Source organism: Alexandromys fortis, unplaced genomic scaffold (assembly GCF_014885135.2).
Source record: "Alexandromys fortis isolate MF-2015 unplaced genomic scaffold, M_Fortis_MF-2015_v1.1 scaffold_10, whole genome shotgun sequence".
In the NCBI taxonomy this organism is placed as follows: Eukaryota; Metazoa; Chordata; class Mammalia; order Rodentia; family Cricetidae; genus Alexandromys; species Alexandromys fortis.
This window is the reverse complement of record NW_026067895.1, coordinates 3449220-3474903: the sequence shown is the minus strand read 5'-3', so window position 1 is coordinate 3474903 and position 25684 is coordinate 3449220. Positions and strand designations below refer to the sequence as shown.

The following is a 25684-nucleotide window of genomic DNA, read 5'->3' as shown; positions in this document are numbered from 1 at the left end:
TGTGGCTTTTAGCAGAAATTTTATTCCTTGTCAAACTAGAGATTAAGGATGTGTGGCTAGAATTTAAGAACAAGGAAAAATGGGACCAGAAGGCGTGTTTATCTCTCTCCCTATACTTTACGCAGAGACCATATAGGTAGCTCATGAAAAATGTAACAAACTACTCATAAACTCCATTTTATATGCTATTTTATGTATAGAGTTCCCCTTTTTTACTTGTATTTACAGTTTAAATTTGCCAGTTTGGTACATAACTTTGCATATTTATGTGTATAAATATGGAGTAGAATTACTCACTGGCATTTCTACAGCTATTACCTAGTTACCATCCAAAGAGCTGTATAAAATATGACATTGTAAAAGCATTGTGTGAGCATGACCCTTCACTATTCTAACAATATCTTATCAGTCCTTACATTGTAACTGGGAATGATGTCCCACTTCAGTCTTAGGTTGCCTTTGTCTTCCTATGTCATCATATGTCATTGTGTCATTGTAATGAATTATTTGACATAGTCTACATTTGAAGGAAAGTGGATTTATTTAGAAAACAGTTTCTGCGATTTAAAGTTTGGCAGCCTGGTTGACCTCTGGAAAGGGCAGCGTATGGTATCACAAAGCAGAAGCCCATGTGGGAGCCATCATTTCTGAGAGCATAACCCCAGTCAAATTCTCATGAGACCTTCCTGGTAAAGGCTCCCTCCTCCCACTGGTATCACTAGGGAGATGAAAATATGGAACACAATCATATTCAAACCAAAGCAATAGGAGCAAAGTTCAGTGCTTCTCTGAGTATTTAAGAAACTCGGTTTATCTTTCTAGGGATAGTGTGGCTTTTGTCCTTTATCTATTCTCTTATGGAATTGTTACCTTATTGAATATAGGAACTTTTTGTACATAGATGGAAGTTTTTGTCCCATGCATGGTGTGGGACAATAGTCTGTATTCTGTCAATTATATTTTAAATAAACTCTAATTGGCCAGAAGCCAGGCAGGAAGTATAGGCAGGACAACCAGACAGGAAGTAGAGGCAGGTCAGTGAGAACAGGAGAATTCTGGGAAGAGGAAAGCTTGATCAGCAGTCCTGGTCCAGCCACAGAAGGAGAAAGATGTGACTGCCTTGCTGAATAAGGTACCGAGCCATGTGGCTAACACAGACAAGAATAATGGGCTAATATAAGTTATAAGAATTAATAAGATGCCTGAGCTAATGGACAAATCAGTTTATAACTAATGTAGATGTTTGTGTAATTCTTTGGGACTTAACGACTGTGGGAACCAGGCAGTATAGAAAACTCAGACAACACATGCAGGCCTGCAGCCATTAACTCCCAAAGAAACACACAGAGGCTTCTATCAGTTGTAAGCTGTTTGGACTGTTAGTGCAGGTTTACTGTTAACTAGCTCTTACAGCTTAAATTACCGCATAATTCTTGTCTATATTTAGCCACATGGCTTGGTACTTTTTCTCAGTGCAGCATTCTCATCTTTCTTCTTCTGTTCTGTTTGGTGACTGCATCCTGCCTTTTCTCTTCCCAGAATTCTCTTAGTCTGTTTGCCCCACCCATACTTCCTGCCTGACTCCTGGTCAATCAGTGTTTTATTAAAGCAGTATGAGTGACAAATCTTTACAGTGTACAAAAGCATTATCCTGCAGTACTATTATATTAAGGAGATAGCCTCCTTGGGTTGATGGTAGAAGCTGTGAACTTTTATTTTATCTTTCATCTCTCCCTTTGAAACTTTGGCCATGACAAATTTGCACTATTTTCTTATAAAATTATAATTTTTTTCTGAATCACTCTAAAATTTTGTAATATGTATCTTCCCCTGTTAAATTATCTTAAACTCCGTACTTCTTACTGTGCTTTACATTTTTAAATATTTTACATTTTAACATTAAAAATTATCCTGATCTGAGATTAAAATTTCAACTTCATTTGTTCATTAATGTTCAAATACCATTGTTAAGTAGTTTTTTGTCACCCATGGTTTAGCATAACATCTTTAGTTCATGCCATCTTATTATGTATTTAAGGTCAGTTTCTTTATTTTCTGTTTTACTCATTGATGTACCTGTTTTAATCATTAGCTCTATTGTATTTTATTACTCAAAGAACTTATTTCCTCCTCGCTGTGGGTTGCATTTTAAAAGTGATACTAATTTGTTTCCCATTTACATTTAACCAATGAGTTCTAGTATATTTGCACCTTATAAAATATTTTTACATCCTGTTGGTGATAAATTACCTCATGAGTATTGGTGGTAAATTACCTCATGAGCAGGATAAATAAGTTGGCAAATTTGAAATTGAGATACAAGTTTAACTGAGTTTGTATTGTAGACTTCCCATAATCATCAATTTATGTGGTTTGCTTGGCAAATAGGAGGTGAGGATGGAAATCCTAGGAAGTGAAGGTTCAGTGTCTACTTAGCCTGCAGAGGGAGGTGAGAGCTGAGTGAGTGTTGGGGTATCCTGATCTCACTGCATTCTGTATTATGTCTGAAATGGAACATGTCAAGAGGAAGGACGTCATTCTCTTCTGGGCTGGGTTGAGTTGTATGAAAATTTTTCTCTTTGTAGTAAGCTTGGCAAGACATAACATTTATATAATACTCTAAGTTCTCCTTAAAGAACTTAAATATGGATGGGTGGATGGATGGATGGATAGATAAATGTGTTTAAAATGATAAATGTGAGCTTTTCAATCATAGAAAACTTTTGATTCAAGAGGTGCTTTTATTGTTCTCTAAGTTCATACCATAAAGCACCAAGGCAAATTACCTGGTATTTGATGCTACACACACACACACACACACACACACACACACACACATACACACACAAGCCTTTTTTGAGTACCACACCCCTGTGATCAGATAAAGTGACCTATAGTCAGAGGCAGATGCCAAACTGCTGTGACAGTGTCTAGCAAGTATGCCACGTAGCTAACACTTTTATCTGGTAAAGTTACAGATGAGATGCTATTTGGTAAGATATCTCGTTCTCTTTCACTGCCATAGCTCATCTATGAAAATGGCTACCATTTGGCTTCCTCTCTCCCACATACCCATCTGTCCTACTTGTGACACATAGAGGGAACACCATGCATGCACTATGGTACCCCACCCCCCCAGTAAAGACTCCTTTAATTTCTAGGAATGTCTTAGTGATTAGCAGATTATATGATACTTTCTGATATTTGCATATACACCTTGGCATTGGATTGATGAAGTTTCCATTTTTTAAAGGAGTTTTGCTTAAACAGATCTGAAGCCTTCCTTGACCTAGTGTATAGATAGCTATAAACCCACTTGACCTGGTAGGAATGAGATAAATATGTAGTAATTTAAAAATTAGGTTTGACAGTATAAATTGCGTTGTCAAACTCGTCCTAAAATCTTCACTTGCTGAGCATCATGTGTAGAGATAATTATATTTTTATGAATCTAAGAATAATGAAATACTTGCTAAATTTCTCTGACCAAAAAAAAAAATAAAATTCTCTCAAAACCCAACATCATTCTCACCCATCTTCATATTCCGAGAATGCTGTCTGCCACTTAATATTTATTGAGTGAATAACATGATGGGATTTGTTCCTTAGAAAGATTGTTTGGAATCAAGAAGGGGAATATTTCATGGAGCAGATAATCTGCACACATGTCCATTCTGGCTTCTTCACTTTGATTGAGAAGGGTGCCTTTGTCCTCCTCAACTCAGTAGGCAAGAGGGATTCTGGATCTTTGTGTGGGCAGATAAGAGATTATAACAGGAAGCTGCATGATGTTCCTGCTCCCAGCTTTTACTTTGTGGAAGCAAAGATAGATGGCTAGACAGGAGATTTCAAAATATTGTGACAAAGTTAGCTGTCAAACAAAGGAACATTTCATGGGAACTTGAAGAATTGCATCAAGGCTAATCCTGTATTTCAGATGCTCCTTTTTTTTCTCCTTCTTTGCCATAACAACAACCTGCTTTTTAAAAATATCTTATATTTTATATGTCACGAGATTACGGATGCTGTGCTAAACTCAAGGTTGAAGTAAAGGTCATGGTTAATGCCAAGGCTTTTCTGGAATGTTGCGGTTTTGCAGTTTAGAATTGGCAGGGTGTGCATACCTCAAGAGCCTGACTCTTTAGTCTGTTCCACAGATAAGAGTAGGACATACTTTTTTTTGATTCACCTAGTAGTGCTCTTCCATGCTGTGTTTTCATAAAACCGTGTAACCCTAACCAGGTCAGTAGTGTATACCTGAAATCCTAGGATTTAGAAGACAGAAGCAGGATTGTTCCAACTTTAAGGCGTCCCCTGACAAATTTCAGGGCATCTAGAGTCCCATAGTGAGATGCCAGCTCAAAAAGACCAAAAAAAAAAAAAAAAAAAAAGTGATGGCAAAACATTTCAGAGTATGTTGCATAGGAGGAAGGGGCAGATGGGTCAAATCCAGCTGGTTTTGTTTATGACAGTTTATTTGTGCACCACTGAACCACTTTCAGTATGCTTCAGCTATAATACTACAAGAGCAGAATGAATCCACAAAGTCTGAAATATTTAGTATTGAACCTCTGTAGGAAAAGCTTTCCGGCTCTTATTATGAATGGAAATATACCCTAAAAATGATCACTGTTACTTTATTATCAGTGAACAAATTATCAGTGGCATATTTTGCTAAAAAGCTTAACAACTTGCTTGGCATTGAGATGAATTATTGGTCTATAAAAAACTACAATGTCTGCCTCTATTGAAACAGGAGAGAGCTGGCTTTCTAGAAAATCACATGGACGCAGAGATTTTAATTGTCACAATAAAGTCTGACTTACACAACATTGACAGAAAATGGGAAATGCTTTAGACTGTCGTTTGTGTTATGGAGCTGTGACAGAGACGAAGCACTCACCAGATGTCTCTCTTGAAAGGTGGAGTGGATCCAGCAGCAAGTGGTGAAAAAACGGACCAAGAGGGATTACGACCTCAGCCGCGCCCAGTCCACCTACTTCAATGATCCCAAGTGGCCAAGCATGTGGTACATGGTAAGTTCACCGAGGAAGTCCAGCTACGGTTATGTTGTCCACGTTTGTGGTGTGTGAAGAAAATCTGTTGGTCCTGGGAGGCCCAGACGCAGTGACCTGGGACCTGGTCCCCCATGAAGGCTCACTGTTGGAGAGAGAGCTCACTGTCGTACTTTCTAAGACAGTCTGGTGCTGAGATAGAAAACTGCTCAGGTGTAGACACACTGAGACCTGTTTGCAATCGTGTTCACTTCTGGTAGACGGTTGCGGGGCTCTGATAGGGTATAGCTCACTAAGCTTGCACACTAAAACTTGCACATCATTGAAGTTACTCAGCTGGCAGGCATCCCCTGACATGCCACCTTTGTGTATCAGGAAGTGTTTGGCCAGTTCAGGGAAGCCAGTGTGAGGATGTCAGTAAGATAAACTCATAGAACCCACAGAGCATGGTGCTGGTCTGCTTTAGCCTGGCTCCTTTGGAAATGCACCTCTCTAGTCTTGAGAGTTTTGCTTCGTGATGACTGAAACATGGCTAAGAAGACTTTACTCACCCTGCATCATGAATTCATATGTCACCAGTTTGCTCTGTGAGCGGCAGAAAGCCGTTTGGTTTCTCTTTCTTGAGAATTTTTATTCCCAAGTGTCGCCAGGGTGTTTCCCACGGCACTACTTTTTATAATCCCTGTCTCCAATTCTCTACATGTCTCCAGCTGATGAAAAGACACACATCCACAGAGCCGCGCATCCCTTCCCCATATTTTCCTGGAACTCGGCCTCCCATTCCGGCTGGCTGGAGAGCTCCTTGCTCTTGCTGCTTGGTGGGTCAGTACTGTACCACGGAGGGTGCACCTAGGACTGATTTCTCTAGTTCTTCCCATGTTTTCTTCTGGCGTCACGTTCTTGCCCTCACATGTTTTGGGGGTCCCTTCACCCCAGTCGCTCTCATCAGTTCTTTCTTTGTTGCTGTGATGAGACACCCTGACTAAAAGGGACTCGTGGAATAAAGTTTATTTTGGTTTACGTTCCAGAGGGAAAACCTCTGGTGGCAGAGGGGCAGGGCGGGAAGCAACAGGTGGGGCGGCAGGAGTAGAAAGCTGAGAGACCATATCTCACCCTCAAACAGGAAGCAGAAGTGAACTGGAAGTGGCATGGAACTCAATTATCAAAGGCCACGCCCAATGGCATACTCCTTCCAACAAGCCTGTACCTCTTAAAGGTTCCATAATTTCCCCCAAACAGCATTGCCAACTGGGACCTAGTGTTCAAATACATGAGCCTACTGGGACCACGTTCACCACCGTCGCCGCCACACTGGTGGCGCCCTTCACCATTGCATTCTGGTCACCAGTGTAGTTTTCATATCCGCTGTGCTGTGAGGAGAGTGAGCTAAGGAAGGGTTCTACACTTGGGTCTTGGTTTAGATCCCTGCAAGAACTTCGGCTGTTGCCGTGCTGGAAATGCATGCTTATTTGGAGGCGGAGGCTTGTGGCTGATGTGTCTACCATCTCTTCGTTTTCCTAGACATGTGTAGAGATGGGAGGTTGTAGAAATGGCTAGATTCCCGGTAGAATTTTACGTGAGAGTTCTGCTATTTAAGGAGAAAAGAAGGGAGCCCTGGTGTGAACTTCAAAGGTATTGGAAAGCAGGAAATCATTCAGTAGGGTCATCTGAGGGGACTATAACACAGGACAGCTTGCTGGCTCTGAGACAGAGAAGGGATGAACCACGGAGCGGGGCACTAGAGTTAGTGTTACCAGGCGCTACGGGGCTTTGTGTGCATAGACAAAATTACAAAATTGCCATTTCTAAGTAAAATTTAGAAGTGGTGTGGAAAGCAAAAGTTTATAAAAGCAGGCGCGAGAGACTTTCCTTGCCTTGTCCCATGTTCCTTCTCCCAGGAAAGAGTCACTGCTGCCTACATGTCATGCTGGACAAGGATAGGACACCACACGTCCCTATTCCTCTCACTGTACTAGTGAAACAGAAAGGACACCAGAGAAATGGGGGTTACTGCTCTAGCACCACGAACCTCCTGAGTATTTTGTTGTTGTTGATACTTTTAATTTTTTACATTTATTTATTTATGTGTGTGTGTGTGTGTGTGTGTGTGTGTGTGTGTGTACATGCATGTGAGAGTCAGAAAACACGAACTTTGTTTGCTTCCATCATGTAGGGTCTGAGGATCCAACATGGGTTGGGCTATCAGGCTTGGTAACAAGCTCATTACCTGCGATCTTGCTGGCCTATGGCCTCCATTTTGACCATGGTCTGCCTGCTGACTGAAGGCTGCCATGCCTGCCTCCCAAAGAGCCCCCATTTTCCCACTGAATTTTCTCAGCCTGGCACAAGGAAGGTTGAGAAAAAAACTCAATGCGCTAAGTACTTTAAATACTCAGTGTGCTGAAAGCAATGTTCTGAGGGCTCTCTGGGTAGTTTTCCGAGTTTGTGTAAATGAATGTATGCATTAGCGTGAGCTATGTTGTAAGAATGAAGAATCTGAGGCACATGCCTAAGCTCACTCAGCCTGGTAGAGCTGAGATGCCACAAGGGCAGGCCGATGCCCAGCCTTCCAATGAGCACAGAATTCGACTACACCTTTGTGCTACTGACAGATACCCAGAGAGATGCTGATCTTGCCCGTTAAGAACTTCAAATACGTTCACAGAGTCATGACTAAAGAAACAAGACAGAGCCATGAATGCTAGTCATAGTAAACATAGTATCAGAATACTTCAGAGATTCCTATTAAGTTATTCTTTTTCTCTTAAGGAGAAGGACAGGAAACAGACTGCAGACCTGTGAATATCTTTCAGGCATACTGTAACCAAATGAGAGCCAGGACTCTTAAAGACTTCCCTTAGTATGTCCATGATTAAATTCCAGACTCTTCTCTACTGTGGTGTGAGAGTGTTTTGCTCATTCGTGTGACTCTTCTATTGCTGCACGACAGGATACCCCAGAGCTGAGTTCTCACAGCAACTATTATCTTATTGGTTCTGAGGCTCAGAAATCTGAATGGTAGTGGCTATCCACTGTTCTACAATAACTAGGTTTTCAGTTAGAAGACTCAAAAGATTCCACAAGAGTGGAAGGTTCTACTCTCTAAGTATTTATTCATTTGCTGGTAGCAATTGGCTCCTCTCCAGAAGAACCTTACCAAAAAGCTGATGGGGTGTCACTTGACATTGTCTGTCTTCCCACAGACATGTGATCAAGTGGTCATCTGGGAAACATGATTTTGCATCTAACCTTAGAACCCAAAGAGAGTTATCTCTTCAATTTCTTGTTAGTCTTAAGAGTCAGCTATGACCCCCCCACCCCACTGAAGCGCACTACCACACAGGTGTGCACACCAGAGGAGGCACGACTCATTCTGTGTCTCCAGAGATCACCAGCAAAGTTCAGCAAAAGCTTGCACAAGAAGCCTTGCACAGTGCCCAGTACTCAGATTATATTGTAGTTACTGTTCTTTGGCTTCTCACTTGAAAAGTTAACTTTGCGTAGATAATTGATTCAAACATAAGTGTCATTCTGTTTTGCTAATGCTGTTCCCCTGCCACCAACTTTTTATTTATTCACTTAATAAATCATTAAGAAAGTGAGAGCCTGTGACCATGAGCATTTTTCCACCTAGCAAACCTCTCAGGTCCACCCGTAGGACTCAGAAGATCAGTGCAGGAAGAACAATTCGTGTCCTGGTGCATCAGCTTCTGCCTTTCTTTTGTCCGACATGTGGCATAGGCTGGCTGTTTAGAAACACAGAATCTGTGCCTCCTAAGATCAGTAAGACAGAGAAGAGTGAGATAAGAACATATCACAGCTTGCTGGGGAAGCGGCTGCTCTGCCGAAGCTTCCGCCGGGTCAGATTCACGTGTGCGGCCCCTGGTCCTCAGACAGTCACTGTAGTTTTGTTTGCAGATTGAGTCTTCTTTGGAAATCTTGGCCCCACCATCGCCAGGCAGTGATGTTTTGTGTTTTGGTACACAGTGGTCCTCAGGCAGTGGGGTGGTTCTGATGTGCATTTTGGCAAATGCTGAGTATAGTAGTTGCATAAATGAATGAGCAAACCTGCTATCACTCCGTAGCAGGGAGAATAATTGCCCGCATTTAATGAGTTCCCCATGTTATGCCAAGTCTCTTGCTAACTCTCTTATGTCGCAGATTATCGCCAGTGTTCCAGTGAGTTAGGCATTATTGTCATTGCCACTGATTTATGGATGAGGACATTAAAGCCTAACAAAAGTTGCCGAAGGTCATCTACTAAGCAGAGGTAGAGTCCGGTGTTTAAACCCATCTCTGCACCTGCAGACCTAGGGGGGGGCAGCTTCTCTCTGCAGCTGTGGTTCGTAAGCCAGCAGGCAGCACAGTCACCTGGAGGGTTGAAAGCTGATGACTGCCTATCCTCTCCTACTTTCTCCCACAGCACAGTCTGGGACTTTGCATTCCTCAAAGGTCCCTACCAAGGTGATGCTATTGTGCAGGAGTCCCTTTGAAAAATCTCCCTTCTCAGCCTTATCTTGAACACACGGTTCTAAGAACATAACTTGTTTCATCTCCCAGTCATCAGATGGAAGAAGAAAACTTAAACTTCTGGGTCATTTTAAAGCACACCTAGTCAGTTTTCATTTGCCTTGGTCTCTTCTCTTCTGACAGCATTTTCTATCTGAGAAGCTGGAAAGGTTAATATGAAAAGATACTTTCATTTAACCTGAAATTGAACTGCCTGAAAAATACCCCTGGCTTAGCTATCCTCTTACGATGCTCCAAAAGTAACACATACTGGGTAGAAAGGCTACAAAGATTTGGCCCTGTGTAGTAGAATTGGTTTTAACTTACCCAACTGATGCAGTGGCCCATTTTAACACTGCTAAGGAAAGTGTAATTTGACTCTGAAGACTGTAAGATTACGGAGAACTCTTTATTAAGGTTCCGAGAATGCTATTTACATAGATCAGGCAGTTCAATATTGGATGCAGTTTTCTACATACACAAACTTGAAGGATCTATCTGAAGTTTCCGATCCTAATTAACATCCCTTCAGGGTCATCATTCATGATGGATTTAATGCATTGTGGGAGTTACCCTTTAGTGGGATATTTCTCTTTGTGGGAGAATTTCGAAATCACCATCAAAGATATATTCCTACTGGAATGCAGCAGTTGGGCTGTTGGTGAATAGGAGGAATCCAGCTTAGAAATGAGACTTGGATGGAAGCATACATTTAAATATTCATTACTCGAGGAAATTGACGAAGAATTACATGATAATGCTTGTCTAATAATTAGGGACTAATAATGATTTTTGGAAAAGCCCATAGTAAATAACTTTTAAAACACATATATTTTTCTACCCGACACAGGCAAGCTCTATTGTAAGAAGTAAAGAATAAAGGAAGGGAGAGTTCCATGGATCCTAGGTTATAGTTAGGTAGAAGGAAGCTCTGCATTCTACAGCAGAAAATCCTGACCGTAGCAAGGATGTTACAGGTTTGATCCTAGGTTATAGTTAGGTAGAAGGCAGCTCTGCATTTCGAGGCAGAAAACACCACTGATACATTGGATGCCCCAAAAGACTAGAAAGGAGGATGTGGAGTGTTTCTGCCACAGGAAGACATGTGAAAAACCATGTGGTTCTCCTTGCATTTTACAGTTTTGGTGTGTTAATTAAAAGTAAAACTGAGAGAGAGATACCTGATGGTTTTGCTTTTTGGCTCTGACACTGGTGGTTGGGACCAGCGTTCTAGAGTCTACACTGAAAACTTCCTGTGATGGATGGGTAGCCTATTTGGTATATATACGCATGGTTCCAAGGCCGATAGATAATAACAAATGGGCTCGTGTTTTTGATGCACTGCTTCAGATTTCATGAAAGCTCCCTGGGTGGTTTTTCGGAATCATATTTGCCGATCAGCAGAGTGAAAATTAGCTGAGTTCAGTTGTGTGGGGTGCATATCTGCCAAAAACGATGAACTAGCTAGCATAGTAATTGCGAAAAATGATTTTAAGCCACATGGTCCTTTCTCAGCCAAATGGATGGTGTTCAGTTCTCCATGAATTTGAGGCATTGCTGTTTCTGTAGTTGGCACACACTTCCCTACTGGTTTATACTGTCATTTGACTCTAATAAAATCTGGTGGAGTTTGGGGCATGATTGTCCCAGCAGCTCGGAAATCATCCTTTTAAGATGCCTCATATTGCTGTTTTAATTGAAAATGCAACATGGTGGGCATCTGCAAGCATGCGGCACATTCTGAGGCAAGCAAGAGTCATCCGAGAAGGGTACCCTCCTGCTCTGCAGGGACTGGAGTGCTGGTGGAACCATGGACTTGAGACCTGTTTTCCAGTACTGATATGTGCTACTAACTGATTCTAGACCCTCCCAAAGCATTTTACCCTTTTAACATTAGGACATCTGGAAAAAAAATATAACTTCTATTGATCATTTCTTAAGTTTGTACCTGATTGAATTTCTTCCAGTTCTCCATGTCAAGATGTACTGGACATTGGGTCCGGGGAGAATACCCAATGTTGATAGGCTCAGATCTTCAGCCAAGAGCTAACCCACGAACTTTCAACTACTGTATACCATATTATCATAATATTAATAAAACTTCATAGGCGGTCCCCAAGACCACCCAGTTCAGTGAGTCGCTGGGAGGGTTCATATGACTCATTACGTAGTCACACCCACAGCTATGGTTAATGTCAAGAAAAGCATACCAGGCAACATCAGCAGATGGAGGAGTCCCATGGGACAAAGTTCAGAAGAAGCCAGGCTCTAAGGGAAGTGCCAGGAAAGCAGTTTCTCCCTCCCAGCACTGAATGCGGTAACATCTGGGATGTGGTATCTCAGAGCCTCACCTTGTTGGTGGGGGCGGGTGAGTCACTGAGGCCCCTGTGCTTCATGTGTTCCAAAGTCCTGGAACTCAGAAAGAAAGCAGGTGTTCTGACACGCCCAGTACCCAAAGGCTTTAAGTCCTGTGAGCCATTCTTATCAGGCTATAATGAGAATGCGCCCAATATCCAAGGTCCCAGATGCCAACCAATGGCCAACTTTGTGGGTCACCATTTGAATTCCAGTCTTGTGACTGCTGTGTTAAACACTGTTTTTCCCTAAACCCATTGCATGACGATACCTTCTGGATTCCTCATGTACCTGTCTATTCCTTGTAAGTTTGATAGAAGCCTCTGTGCCGTCCTTAATTCCACTCTTAAGACACGTCAGCTAGTCAAAGCCATTCTGCATTTCCAGCTGGTATCAGTTCTCCTTCCCCGCCCTTTCTGCTTTAATCTAAACCTCTGCTGGCTCCCAATTAGAATCGTGCAAAGCTGTAAATCTGCCTCCTAAGCTCCATTTTCTCTGTTCTCTGTCGTAGTCAGATTGATCATTGAAACTGTGAACCAGCCAACTGAAGTAAACATCTCCTCATTTAATCACTTTCCTTTATTTCACATTTCTGTGTGGCAATTAAAACCAAATTCAGGCTCGTCTCTGTAGGGTCTTTTCTGGTTTATCCACTGTCTGCCTCCCCACTGCCTTGTACATACACACTTCATTTGACCTGAGTTCCATCTCCCCACTCATACTCTTGCTGGGTGCTGCCCCCACACCTATTCCCCTGGTTGACTCCAGCCTTGTTGACTTGCCATGATCTTTCTTAGCCTTTTTTTTACTGTAGCCCAATCTTTTATTATTTAGTCTAGATCACCATGCATGTCTTTCTTGGTCTACTTTACCACAATTAAAACATTACAGATCTGTGTGATCATGTAATAAATGCTATCCCTATTAGAGGAACTCCACAGAGTGAGGAACTGTGGAGAGAAATAATTATGGAATCCTCATTACCTTAGGCAACCTCTAGTAGGTGTTCCAAAAGAAAGAAAGAAAGAAAGAAAGAAAGAAAGAAAGAAAGAAAGAAAGAAAGAAAGAAAGAGTGAGAGAGAGAGAGAGAGAGAGAAAGTAGGTAAGTTGGCTCAACAAAGCATGAACAATTAATTTATTTGTACTAAAATATTTTAGCATAATGCATCTTCAATTTCTATTAACTTCTCTAAACCTATAATAAAAAAAGAAATGAATATTTTTACAATTTGTGTTTTTGAATGTTATGTTCTTATAATTTTTCTTGAAAGTGTTTTTGTTTTCTTTTGATTTTGTTTGCTTGTTTTTATCTGATTATTGGAAGTTGTGTTTCTGAAATGTATATTATTTGGTCCTTGTGCCTAGAGCATTTACAACTATCCTTCCCTGTCTCTAGTCATTGAAGATGGTGGTTTAGATCTGTAATCTAAATGGCAGTACACTTTGTTAACATCACATATTGACACTAACTGTTCCCACGTGCACCATCCCTACCTGCTCTTGGCATTTTTTCTTCTTGTCCTTTTAGCAGTGGGTGACTTCTCTAAGTGAAGTCAAGTGGTTTCAGAATGGGTCTCTGCCAATTTGTTTCACACCCATTATTTCTTTTTGTCAAAGGTATTAATAATAATGATCTGTGGCTTATGAAAACATATCCCTGCTATGGCAGTTTGAAAATTCTCATCACAATCTTGAAGAGGTTAAATCTTCAAGACTCTCAAACATTGGACAAAGAATATATGCAAACATATGCAAGACTGGGCTAGAATGATAGCACCTCCTTAAAGAACACTTTTGCCTATGGAGTCAATAAAAGAATACAAAGTAAAGGCATTTATTTGGTATCATTGCATGAAGAAGGAAGCCCGCTTCTCAGGTCGTGTCCGCATGTGCTCCTCTGAGTCAGAAATCCCGTTTGGGACTGTACTCATTGAGTCCCACTCATTTGTCCGCTCATCCATTCATTCGTCTTTCTTTCTTTTCTTTCTTGTTAACGTTTGGGAAATATTTTTTCCTAAGCACCTGAGATTTCCTCAGTCCAAGGAGGAAACAGTAAACAAGATGGCCACATTGCCCTAAGGGGACATTTGTGGAAATGGGTTTGGATAAGTTTAGTCATTTTGTCTAATATGTGAAAAGCTAGTCTCTTGAGGGTATACAACCAAGCCCTAACTGACGGTTGTCCATTACCTTGAGATGATTATGTCAGTGCGGATTTCATTGTCCCGCATGTGAGTGTGCTTGCGGGAAATTTATTAAGAATGATAAGTAGACTTTTAGACAGCCAGTGAAAGTGCTTTCTGAGGGGCCAATGACGAAGACACCCACCTAAAGAAGAAAAGCACTCTGGTAACATCCATTTCTCTGCTAGCGTAAATCATCACAGTCTTCTATGAATATTTGAGAAACATAATTTATTTTGTACTAGCAATATGTCTTGTCAGCTTTACCTTCAAGAGTGAAAACTATGTGGCTGGCCCATCCCTGAGACAACTCTACCATGGTGAGCAACAGGTCTGTTAGGAGAGAAAAAGGTCATTTGAAATCAAGTTTTTTTTCCAGACTTTTCTTTAATTAATAACTAATTTTTGTTGGAGAGCAGATAAGATTGACCCTTGAGCTCACTTAATCTGTCTTGTCTCTTGAATGTGTGGATTAAAGTCCTTTTATCAAACTGCTTCCCTGATTTCCTCATTTCTCAATTTGGTGTCTTCTGGGCTTGGGATCAGTTGCAGTGATCAAGGCAGTCCAGGACTTCCTGTAACGTGTCTCTGCTAGGAGCTTGTGATGTTAGCTCAATAAATGTCATTGAGACACTGTGGAGGAAGAATCAGTCACCCAGATTTCAACATATTTATGTTCATAGAACCAATTTTGACTGCTTCTAATATAAAGTGGTTTCAAATGTTCCATGTTCCATTTTCTGTGAAAATTCAAGTTCTAAAAATCTATGAGACAGAGACATCTGGAATGCTTTTCTCTTGATATTGCTGACAGGGAAGTTGGCCAGGACATTAATGGAGGGAGAGCAATCCAGTGATGAGAACACTCAAAGTGAGGGGGAACCTTTGCTCGGAGAAAGAGAAAGCAATAATTACCTCCATGTCAGTCTGACTTATCAGTTTGTCCAATGTAAGAAATACTTGGTGGGCAGCCCCTGCCTGGATGGGATTTTCCTTTAAGGATGGATAGTCGATATGGAAGAGGTACAAACTGAGGGAATGTGTGTACAGCACAGAAAGTCAGGCTAGGGGGCTGGAGAGATAGCTCAGTGGTTAAGAGCACTGCTTGCTCTTCCAAAGGTCCTGAGTTCAATTCCCAGCAACCACATGGTGGTTCACAACCATTTGTAATGAGATCTGGTGCCCTCTTCTGGCCTGTAGGCATACATGCAGGCAGACGACTGTATATTTAAATAAATAAATCTTTAAGAAAAAAGTCAGGCTAGGATGAGACAAGTAGAAGGGAGCCGCTAACTCTGGGATCAGGACTTGATTACTTAATTGCACGGATCAGAATCGTAATTGGGTTTCGAGCGTAGAGGTGCCATGGCAGATGAGGCTGGCAGGATGGAAAATGCACTCACTTGTTTTTCTTTCCTTGATTCAAAAAAGGAGTCTCATGAAATATCTATTTTTTTCTTTAATGGTAACGCAATGGTCAATTAGTCTAGATGGTGACTATTCTAATATTTGGTGCCACGTTAATGGAAAATTTTCAAATATTACTCAAGATAGTTGGCTTTTGTTTTATTCATAGCCTTTTGGTTTCCTAGTGATTTGAATTTGATCCTTACAAAAAATTATAGACGTTCTCGCCCAAGCATATAAAACTAGCTTAGGTGAAGCTCAGGAAAGAGTGTGATATCCAAATAATAGAATTGTGCTCTTATGACTTCCTTGCATGACTCTGGAAACGTAGTTTAATTGATGTCTTGAAAACGTGATGGTTGAATCTGTTACTAGTGACTGAGAAGTCGTTCTTATCTGCCAGTGAGCTGAAAGAGCTTCAGCTTGACTCTCAGCAGTAGGAAGTTTAGCATAAAATTCTTTTTAGCTCGTTCTCATTCATTGGAATGATGCTTTGTTTTCTTCTGTACGCCTGCAGATTGAAGTTGAGGCATTGCACATGCACTGAACTGCATAGACATTCTTCTTTTCCTTTTTCAGTTTGTGACAGGGCTCACAGAGTCGTCCAGCATGGTCTTGCTCATGCAGTGTCCCAGGCAGACCTTGATTTTGTGAGCTCCTCACATTAGCTTTCCTTAGAGCTAGAATCATAGACCTTGGCTGTCAGGCCCAGTGTTTCTGCAGCCCCTTCGGCCTTTTCTTCTGAGCCTCTGCTCTGCATCTCCCACAAGCACCCTGCAACTGGCATTTGCTTTTTACAGTTAGTGCTTTTTTTTTTTTCAGGGTGAGGTTGAAGTTTATTCAGGGGGTTATGAAGGAGGAAGGGTGAAGGGGGGCAGAGGGAGAGAGAGAAGAGGAGAAAGAGACAGAGAAGGGGGGAAGCAGAGAAGGTGGGGAGAGGGAGGCAGAAGGAAAGTGCTTTCTTTAAAAAAAAAAAAAACAAAAACAAAAACAGGTCAGGCTTTTAAGAAGATACTGAAGAAGTTAAAATATATCAAATCAGTGTGATCCTGAAACCTATTTCAGGCTCTGAGTGTGTGCTCAGTCCCTGCCTTGTACAGTTTCACTAACTAGAAATGTACTGTATTCATAAGGCCCTTTCTGTAATAAGGTATTCCGTTCAAAGGCACATCCTTGAGCTTTATCAGAAAGTTAGGCCACTTGGTTTGAATTCCGGGGTAGAGAGACATCTGATTCCTATTTCACATGCTTATACTAGAAACATGATAGAATGTTGTTTTTTTTTTTTTAGAAAATTAAATGCAAAAGAAAAAAGAAAAATATAATGAGTACCAGTGGTCCTATTACCAACTTTGATAATATCAACTCAAGGCCATTCTTTCGTTTATTGCCCCCTTAACTCGGATCATCTTAAAGCCAATATCATTTCTTCATTTTATCACTAAATATCCTTGGATGTATTTCTATAAGGAACATTGCTTTTCAAAATAAAACCACAGTACCATTTTCACATAAAAGTTTACGGTTATCTCTTTTTACATTCAAATGCATAGATTCCAGATTTCTCCTGCTGCCTACTCTTTCCTTCTGATTTGACCCAGGCTCCCAATAGCTCAGGCATTATGGTTACCTTTCAACCTCCTGTATTCGTCTCTGCTTTCTGTCCTTTAAAAGCTTGAGTAATTTAGGCTATTTAAAGTTTTGCGAGATGCATTTTGAATATTTGCACTTTGGGGGATTGTTTCTTGCGTTTAGTTTACGTCAACATCCTAGTAAGTCATAGGGGCAAAAGGCCCCCAAATTCAAGTTCATTTTTCCTGTTGAGAAGGTGGGAGAAGACTGCAGCCTAACGACAGTGTACACTTCTATGTGGAAGTGCATGTCTGTCTGTCACACGGGAGTTGCCAGTGCCTCGATGCCCTGCTCATGCATCAAGGTTTACCAAGTGGGCTCTTTTCTTTCTGCGATTTCTTCAGTTACCGGAGGAACTGACCATCAATTACTTGGCACAGCCTCTAGGAAAGGCTGCACGTTTTCGTTATATCCGTTAGGCACTTACTTCCCCAAAGGCTACTGATGACCCCTCTCATTTTTTGGTTTTAATCAGTTTGTAGAGACTACAATAATGTACGGAGATGGTTACTGTTGGGCTAGTCTTTAGGACTTTTCAGTAAACATAAAATATACGCCATACAGATATTTTCTATTTGAAATCAATTATAGATTGTTTTAAATTTTATTATCATCAATTTTATATCTACAACTTCTTTTTTCATTCTGAAAATTCAGCTCTCAGGCTTATCTTGCCTGTATGTACAACACTAGCTCAGTATAACAATGCCATCATAAATACCATGATTACTGAAATTTATTTTTACTTTTTTGAAAATACATTCTTTTCTCATACAATGTATTCTGATTATAATTCCCTCTCCCTCTGTTCCTCCCAGTACCTTCTTCCCTCCTCTCCTCTCCCCTCCCCTCCCTTTCTGTCTCTCATTAGAAAATAACAAACTTCTAAGAGACAGCAATCAAACATGACAAAGTAAAATGCTATAAGAAGAAACAGCGACTATCATATTGATGTTGGGCACTGTTACCCAACAGAAGGAAACACAGTCCTCTCAGAAAACATTTTTGTTTCTTTTGGGGGGACAAGGAATAGAACCCAGGACCTCACACAGGCTAGGCAAGCACTCCACCATTGACTCAGTCTTCCCTGAAAACATTTTAACGTGGCTTTTATGAAACCAAGGTATCTCCTCAGTGTTGTTATTCTGTGTTGTTTAAAAACCCCATGTCACCCTCTCCATGAGTCTCAAGTGCACCACCATATTTTAATGATCTCTGTGCTGTCGTTGGAGGCCAGAAAGCATTACAAAGACTTGCATTGCTCCAGTGTGCTCTGGCAGTCGATTGAGGGCAGAAAAACCATCTGTTCCAGTAACCTGATACCCTGGAAGTATACATTCGGTTTTGAAGGAATGAAATTAATTCTACGAGGTCTGTGCACAATAGACTATAATCATGTTCTCCAATGTGCTCCTTTAGAAGAGTGTGGTAAACTTGCCATTCATTTTTAAATTGAAGGACGAAGTAAAACAGGACCAGAAGCATTGCCATTTGGAGAGTTTAGTCTAAGAAAATGAGAGATTAAAGAGATCTGTAATGATCAGGCCCGTTCGTTCTAGAGAGTGAGAGGGAATTGCGGTGAACAAATCATTTGAACTGGGCGTGCACTCTAATGAGCATTGAGCTAGTTCTGTACTCCCAGGACTAAAACCAAGAGGTACTGCAGACCGTTCAATAAAGGCATTAATTTAATGTGTAGCAGGATGGAAAATGAAGGAAAGAAACAAATTGTAAAATCCACAGAAAAAAAACAGTAAATTGCTAATGATTTTATTCATTCAACAATTAATTGAACTCCTAGGTTTGGAGTGTGAGTCAGTCTGCTGGAGGCAAATAAGAAAACGTTAAGTTTTGTCCCAGGGTAGACCACATAGACACTGGGACCAGCTAACTTTGAAAGCATTTTGATGAACCCATCTTTCACTTAATTGATGTACCCAAATTTCAACATAGCAATAGATATACATTGCATATGGAAGTTAAGAATGATATAGGAGATTTTTTTATAGCCAATGAGCCATTTAAACACACACACACACACACATGCACACGTGTGCACGAAACATGCCTCTTGTAGAACATTGCTTGCAAGGATTGTATTGTTTTTAGACAGGGTTTCCTGTCATTTTGGTTGATAGTAAACTCACTGTGGCGTTAGACTCATGATTCTCCTCCCTCCATCACCTCCAAAGTGCTATTCCCCATCACACTTACCTTACTTATAAGAACTTTTAATAGATACTTAAAGGTCAAGTCGTTTGGGATGCACTGATTTGAAGAGTCTGCAGTTTCTTTATATAGGTCTTCTCTAACTTAATATCCTTATATCCTTCATGAATTTAAGAGAAGGATTTGGAAAGCCAGCATTTGTTTCTGTAACCTGATTGTCCAGAAGTCATGTTTTACAGGGTGCTATTTTAATTGAGATTGAATTGCAAATCATCAGAGATCTTAATCACTTGATTTGGGGAAAGGGAAAAAGGGAGGGGGAATTTATCAGCGTGTGTACTCCCAACAAACATGCTTACTTGATCCACAGGATAATAATGCAAATCCCTAAGGCCCAGGTCTTTTGGCTATTGATTCATTTTTTAATAAGCTTCTGCTCATGGTTGCAAGGTAGCTTCTGTCAGCAGTTCCAAGTTCAAATCCAATGAGGAAAAACCATCTCTTTTCTACCTTCCCCCTAATTTCTGTATCTTGTGCTTGTTTTCTATTTAGTCTTGATGGCCTTGTTAGACAGCTCTGGGACAAGGTGATTTAGAAGAGTCATATGGGAGAGGCTATGAAAGAACACTGGACTGTGACATCCTGTCTTAACAGAAGTCTGGGGTCCTGGTAGGCATCTTCATGGATGGCCCTAAACAGAGACCACATAGGTTTCCAGAACGTATGGTTGGTGAAGTACTTACCCAAGCCAAGTCTGCTGTTGGTTGGCAAAAGACTGACTTGGTTTCTGTTTGACTTGGAATAGTCTAAACATGACTGCCTCTCCCTACGCTGTCTCCCTCTCCATCATTCTGGCATGAATTCTATGCTGTGTACACCGTGATACCAATCCTTTAGGAAAAGGGTTTTTTTTTTGGGGGGGGGATTAAAAACAGAGTCAGCAAAAAAGATTTTTAAATGGATATGGGACAGGTTCCCTTATTCCAACATTTTGATGAATTTGAAATCTATAGACATGACATAAGATTGGTATAATGAACACAAATATTGAATTCACCTGTATTTACCAAAGCTATTATTCTTTCTTTGTATATGCCTGTATATGTGTGCAGACTGGCAGACAGACACACAAACACACACACACACATTCTCTCTCTTCCTCCCTCTTCCCTTTCTCTGTCTCTCTGTCTCTGTTTCTCTCCTTTTTCCATATAGATTCTTAAAGTATGTAGTAGACATTTCAAAATATTCTTTATGAATCTAAAAAGTCCTCATTTGTAAGAATTAATGTTTTTGTCAAATTTTCTATCCATATTCAAATTTTCCCACAATGCCATTTTTGATGAACTGATTCCTTTTGATTCAGACCCTGAGGTTCATGTTGCCATTGTTGGTGCCCTCTCCCTGTCTGTCCAGCCTCTCAGAGTTAGAACTGAGGGGTAATGTGATACAGCCTCTCATGTTTGTGTGTTTTTCTTTGTCTGGTTTGTTCTTTTGCAACAGAGTCTCATGATGTCACTCTGGCTGGCCCAAAACTCAGATCAACCCTGCTTCTACCTCCTAATGTTGATGGTTTTGTTGGAATCAGTTTTAGGTAGAGCGCATCTCACTTTGAAGTTTGTTAATGATTGGTTTTAAGACAAGATGAGGAGTTTAAATATTTGGGACACAAAAACTCACCAAGGATGGATTATATTCTCTCAGTTCTTCATGCCAGGTGGCATGAAGGCAGAAGTCTCAACTTGGTGATTTTAAATTTAATCACCGATTGGGAGATTTCTTCATTGTAAGAACCTAGTTTGGTTTATAATTAATAAAGGATCTGAGAAGTGTTATTTTGAGATGTGCAAATAGACTCTTCCTTGCCAACCTTTACCAAGGTGTCGCAAATAATGAGGATTCCTGTCTCCATGAATCATTCTGTCAACTTGCAAGATGATTTTCTAATTCTGTGGTCCCATCTTTACTTTCTTTCCTTTCTAAATACCATGTGAATTCATGGGTTCTTTTTAAATGTACTGAGTCATTTCTGACATTCCTCTTTTTTTGGTTCACAAGTTGTCATGGTTTAAGGAGTAAGACACTGTTCAAGTGGGCGCCTCCATACTCTGGAGAAATCCAATCATAACTTTTAACACTTTATATTTTTCTCTGCTCCACACTTGAAAATAACTATTTCTCCAATAGGTGGTTTCTCTGGTTGAGGAATAATAGCACTTAAAAATCCAGACATCGCTGGTGAGGGTGTAATTTACTGCAAGCCCATTTTTAGTGTGTAGAGCTAAGAATGTAGTCATCATCAGTTATCAGAGAACAAAGTCCCTAGAACATCAAAATCTCCTGTAGGAAACGTCTTAGATTTCTGTTGCTATGATAACCACCATTACTAAGTACAACGTAGGGAGGAAAGAGTCTATTTGACTTACCGGTCCTGATCACTGTCTATCACTGAGAGAAGCCAACACAGGATCTTGAATAGGAACATGGAGACCAGAACTGAAGCAGAGACCAGGAAGGAGCACTGATTACTGGCTTATTTCCTACGGTCTGCTCAGTACCTGAGCTGGTACCTCCTACATTGGGTTGGGTTCTCCCACATCATTCATCATTCAGAAGAAAATGCCCCCCAGGCTTCCCTACAGGCCAATCTGATGCTGGCGTTTTTTCAATTGAGTTCCTTCTCCTCAGGTAACTCTAGCTTGTGTCAAGCTGACACAGTACAGGTAGCATTTGCACATGGCCTTCACCCACAACCCATGTGCCCATCTATGGATGACTTTATAATTCCCACACGGTATAAATGATTTGTGAAGAGTTGTTCTGCTTTGCTGTTTAGAGGAGAATGGCAAAAATGAGTACTACAGCTGTGGTTCTCATCCAGTGTTTCAGGTCTATAGTTAGTGTCCATTAGTGCTGAGGCCGTGGGGTGACTTTAAGTATCTAGAATTGTGAGCAGAAACCCCAGTTCTAGGCAAGTACCATACATTCTTCCTCTTTCTGCTGTTTTATGGTTTTGCCCCTTCCTCTCACCATGCAAACCATAGCCGTCAAGAAAACAAGTAAATTTCTTAGATATACCTTGACTATGGAATTCAGATCACAGTGTTACTACCAGTGACATCTCTACCTTAGTGAAATTCAAATTTCCTTTTTGTCTCTAGAATACATTCCATGAGGCAGTAAATTCAGACTGTCTGTTTCAAATGTTTAGTTTATTTTTTCCCTCCCTGTTCATTTAACTAATTTAGTTAATTACTTTCTATTCTGATGAATTTTTCCGTCTTTCCCTCTATATTTATTAATTTCCTTAGAAAGTTTATAAAACATTGTGCAAAGGAAAATGGATACTATGTGTATGATAGTTTTGGTTTTTAACTTTATTTTATTTATTCTTTGTGTATTATACATCTCTATCCCATTCATTTCCCTGTCTCTTCATATCTGCACTTTGCCCTTGCAACACTTCTCAAAATAAGATAAAATAAAATTTCGGGGGAAAAAAAGATGAAAAGAAAAAAAATAAAAGTAAAAGTAAAAACCAGTCTCATCATGGAGGCTGTAGTGTGACCCAGGGAGTCACGCAGTAAACCCGTTTGTCCATACATCTTTACTTGCAAGTGTCCACTGCAGAGAGTCTTCGGTTTGGTGTGAGGCCTCTGGTTTCTGCTACACTATCAATGCTAGATCCTTCCTGGAACTCCACTTGGTTATCCTGTTATTGCACAACAGGTGTTGTGCAGATTCTGCAGCTTTGGGTCTGCAGCACTTGTCCCTTCATGGGCACCGGAAGATCTCAGATCGGGTGGATGTTGGGGTGGGGCAACTCATAACTCTGGTTCTGAGCCTGGGTAGTTACAGGGTTGGTCGGTCTGCCAGCTCTTCCTTGTTCTCACTACCACCTCTCTTTCATTACCCTGCCTAGTTCACCCCTTGAAGCAATGAGCAAGGGGCAGGGTCTGTTCTCCTATTCGCAGGGTTCCCACACCTATTCCTACTGTGTTGCTCAAGCATGGTGTAGGGGCTACTCTCATGAGAGCTACAACTGATGAGGGGCAGGGACAGTCCTCCCACAAGCCTCAGACATTGGTGAGGTGGGGAGGGGAGTAGGAGGAGTGCTTCTTTTCCCTGCCCATGCCATCAGATGACAGATGAGTAATGGGGACAGCTCTACGTGCTCACAACTTCAAGGCTGGCTCACCCACACCACCGCCAACAGCAGTGGCTCTACTGTGCTGCTCAGGTGAGGTGCAGGGCCTGCTGGTTTATTATTATTATTGTTGTTGTTGTTGTTGTTGTTGTTTATGAGTGTGTACACTTGCATGTAGGATCTGCAGACCCAGAAGAGGTGTCTGATTCGCCCAGGGCTACAGGTGGTTGTGAGATGCTTGACATGAGGTTGAGAACCAACCTCTGTCCTCTGGGAAAGCAGGGTAAGATCTTAATGTCTTAACCCAACCCCACACCCCACTCTTCACCCCATCCTCCCATTCCACCCCTTATCCTACATCTTCTACCCCACTGCTGGCACCTTTTTTTTTTTTACTGGATTAATGGAAATCATTTTTCATTACTTTATGGAAATCTTTCTTCTTTCTCAATGGTAGAATCACTACAACTCAAGTCACTGGACATAATGAACATTTAGATTATTTCCAACATTTTCTTTTTACAAATAGCCTCAAGCTGAAACTTGTGCACATCTTTTTTTTTGTTAGAGATCTGTTTTTAGATAAGATGCTAACAGTGGAGTTGTTAAATTAAAAGCCAGAAATTAGGACAAGTTTGTCAGACATTGCTCATTCCCCTGGAGTGAAGGCAGAAACATGACTGCCGCCGCCATCTCTGTTTGATTGTGCCTTCTTCACTTACCTTCCTGCTATTGATTTTTGATTAATTCTATGGACTAGTAATAGCATTGCTTTGCCCAACCTTTGTTATGGGGAATTGAGATTATTTTCTTTATGTGCATAAATGACAAAATGCTAAAAAGATGAAAGGGTGTCTCAAAAGGATGTTGGTTTCAACTTTAAAGGTGTCTGCACATCAAACTTGAGACAACGTTCATTCTGTGTGTGTGTGTGTGTGTGTGTGTGTGTGTGTGGTGTGTGTGTATGCGTGTGACTGTGAATTGAACCGAATTGAACCTTGACTATGCTAGGTAAGCACTTTATCACTGCCCCATATCCCTATTCCTTTTTGTATTTTTTATTTTGAGACAATGTCAGTAAGTTTGAATTTGCTCTATATTCCAGGCAGACCTTGAATTGCAATATTCCTGGCTTACCCTTCAGAGTAGCTGGGATTACAGGCCTCTGCCACCAGGTCATGTCAGATCTCAAACAGTATATGAACAAAAAGAATAAAAGCTAAAAAGTAATATCCTTGGCAGCTCAATGCTTTTGAAAATGTCCATAAATTCATAATAATATTTAATAAGGGATGAGTGTAAAGAGATTACACAATTAGTTTTATTTTTCTTGTCAGTTCTAATGAATATTTAACTTAGCATAAAGGTTTAAGCTCATTTACATTTGTATATATGACCAATAAATTTATTTTAGTCTCTGCCATATTGTTCTGTTGTGTAAGTGGTCGGTGCCTGACTTACAGTGTCTAACGGGGGATGCTTGGAAGCAAATTTAGAATATTTTAGTGCTACAGTGGTGCACAAGCAGTTTGCCTGCAGAATTGCTCTTTGAATTTTCGAGATCTTTCCTGAGTTTTCTAGGAACTTGAGTCACAGCGCCTAGGCAGATGCATGGTCACAGGAGAAACACCCGATACTATGCAGTGTGCTTTTGATAAGCTGGAATGCTCAGTACGCTCTCTGTGTTCAATTCATTTGACTTGGGACATTTGGAACATGTGATGGACTAGCTGGGGAATAACCTCACTGTAGTGTAACTTGTATTTAGAAGCTGTATTGACTCTCGCTTAAACCCAAAAGAAAACTAGAGGTGGGATGGAACAACCTTGACATCTCTGCCTTCATTGTGTATTTACTTTGACATTAGGCCACCTGTTGACAACTTCTTATAGGCGCGTTAGCTGTTCACAGAGTGTCTGTAACACCTAATTCAGTGGTTCTCAACCTTCCTCGTGCTACAACCCTTTGATACAGTTCCTCATGCTGCGGGGACCCCCAACCCTAAAATTATTTTCATTGCTACTTCCTAACTGTAATTTTGCTACTGTTATGAATCATAATGTAAACATCTGTGTTTTCAGATGGTCTTAGGCAACACCTGTGTAAGGGTCAGTCAGGCTCAAAGGGGTCGAGACCCACAGGTTGAGAACTGCTTTTTAATTAATTCCATTCCCCTTTGGTACTGAAGAAAGGAAGGTAGAAGTAAGTAGCCTCAGTGTCAGCTTTCCCCATTATCTTAGTCTGATGCTCAAAAGACATCAAAAGGT

At 40.8% G+C, this 25684-nt stretch overlaps 1 protein-coding gene across 4 annotated transcripts in view; it reads left to right on the top strand.

Annotated features, from left to right (window-relative positions):
• The window catches only part of Pcsk5 (proprotein convertase subtilisin/kexin type 5), a 411377-nt gene that overhangs the window by 83327 nt on the left and 302366 nt on the right, over positions 1 to 25684 (top strand). For all 4 annotated transcript variants that reach the window (XR_007594733.1, XR_007594738.1, XM_050158819.1 and 1 more), the window contains exon 3: positions 4923 to 5036. Coding sequence is in view for 2 of the 4 variants with exons in the window: in XM_050158819.1 (XP_050014776.1) it covers positions 4923 to 5036 (114 nt within the window). In the remaining 2 variants the exon portion in view is untranslated. The remainder of the gene's footprint in view (positions 1 to 4922; positions 5037 to 25684) is intronic.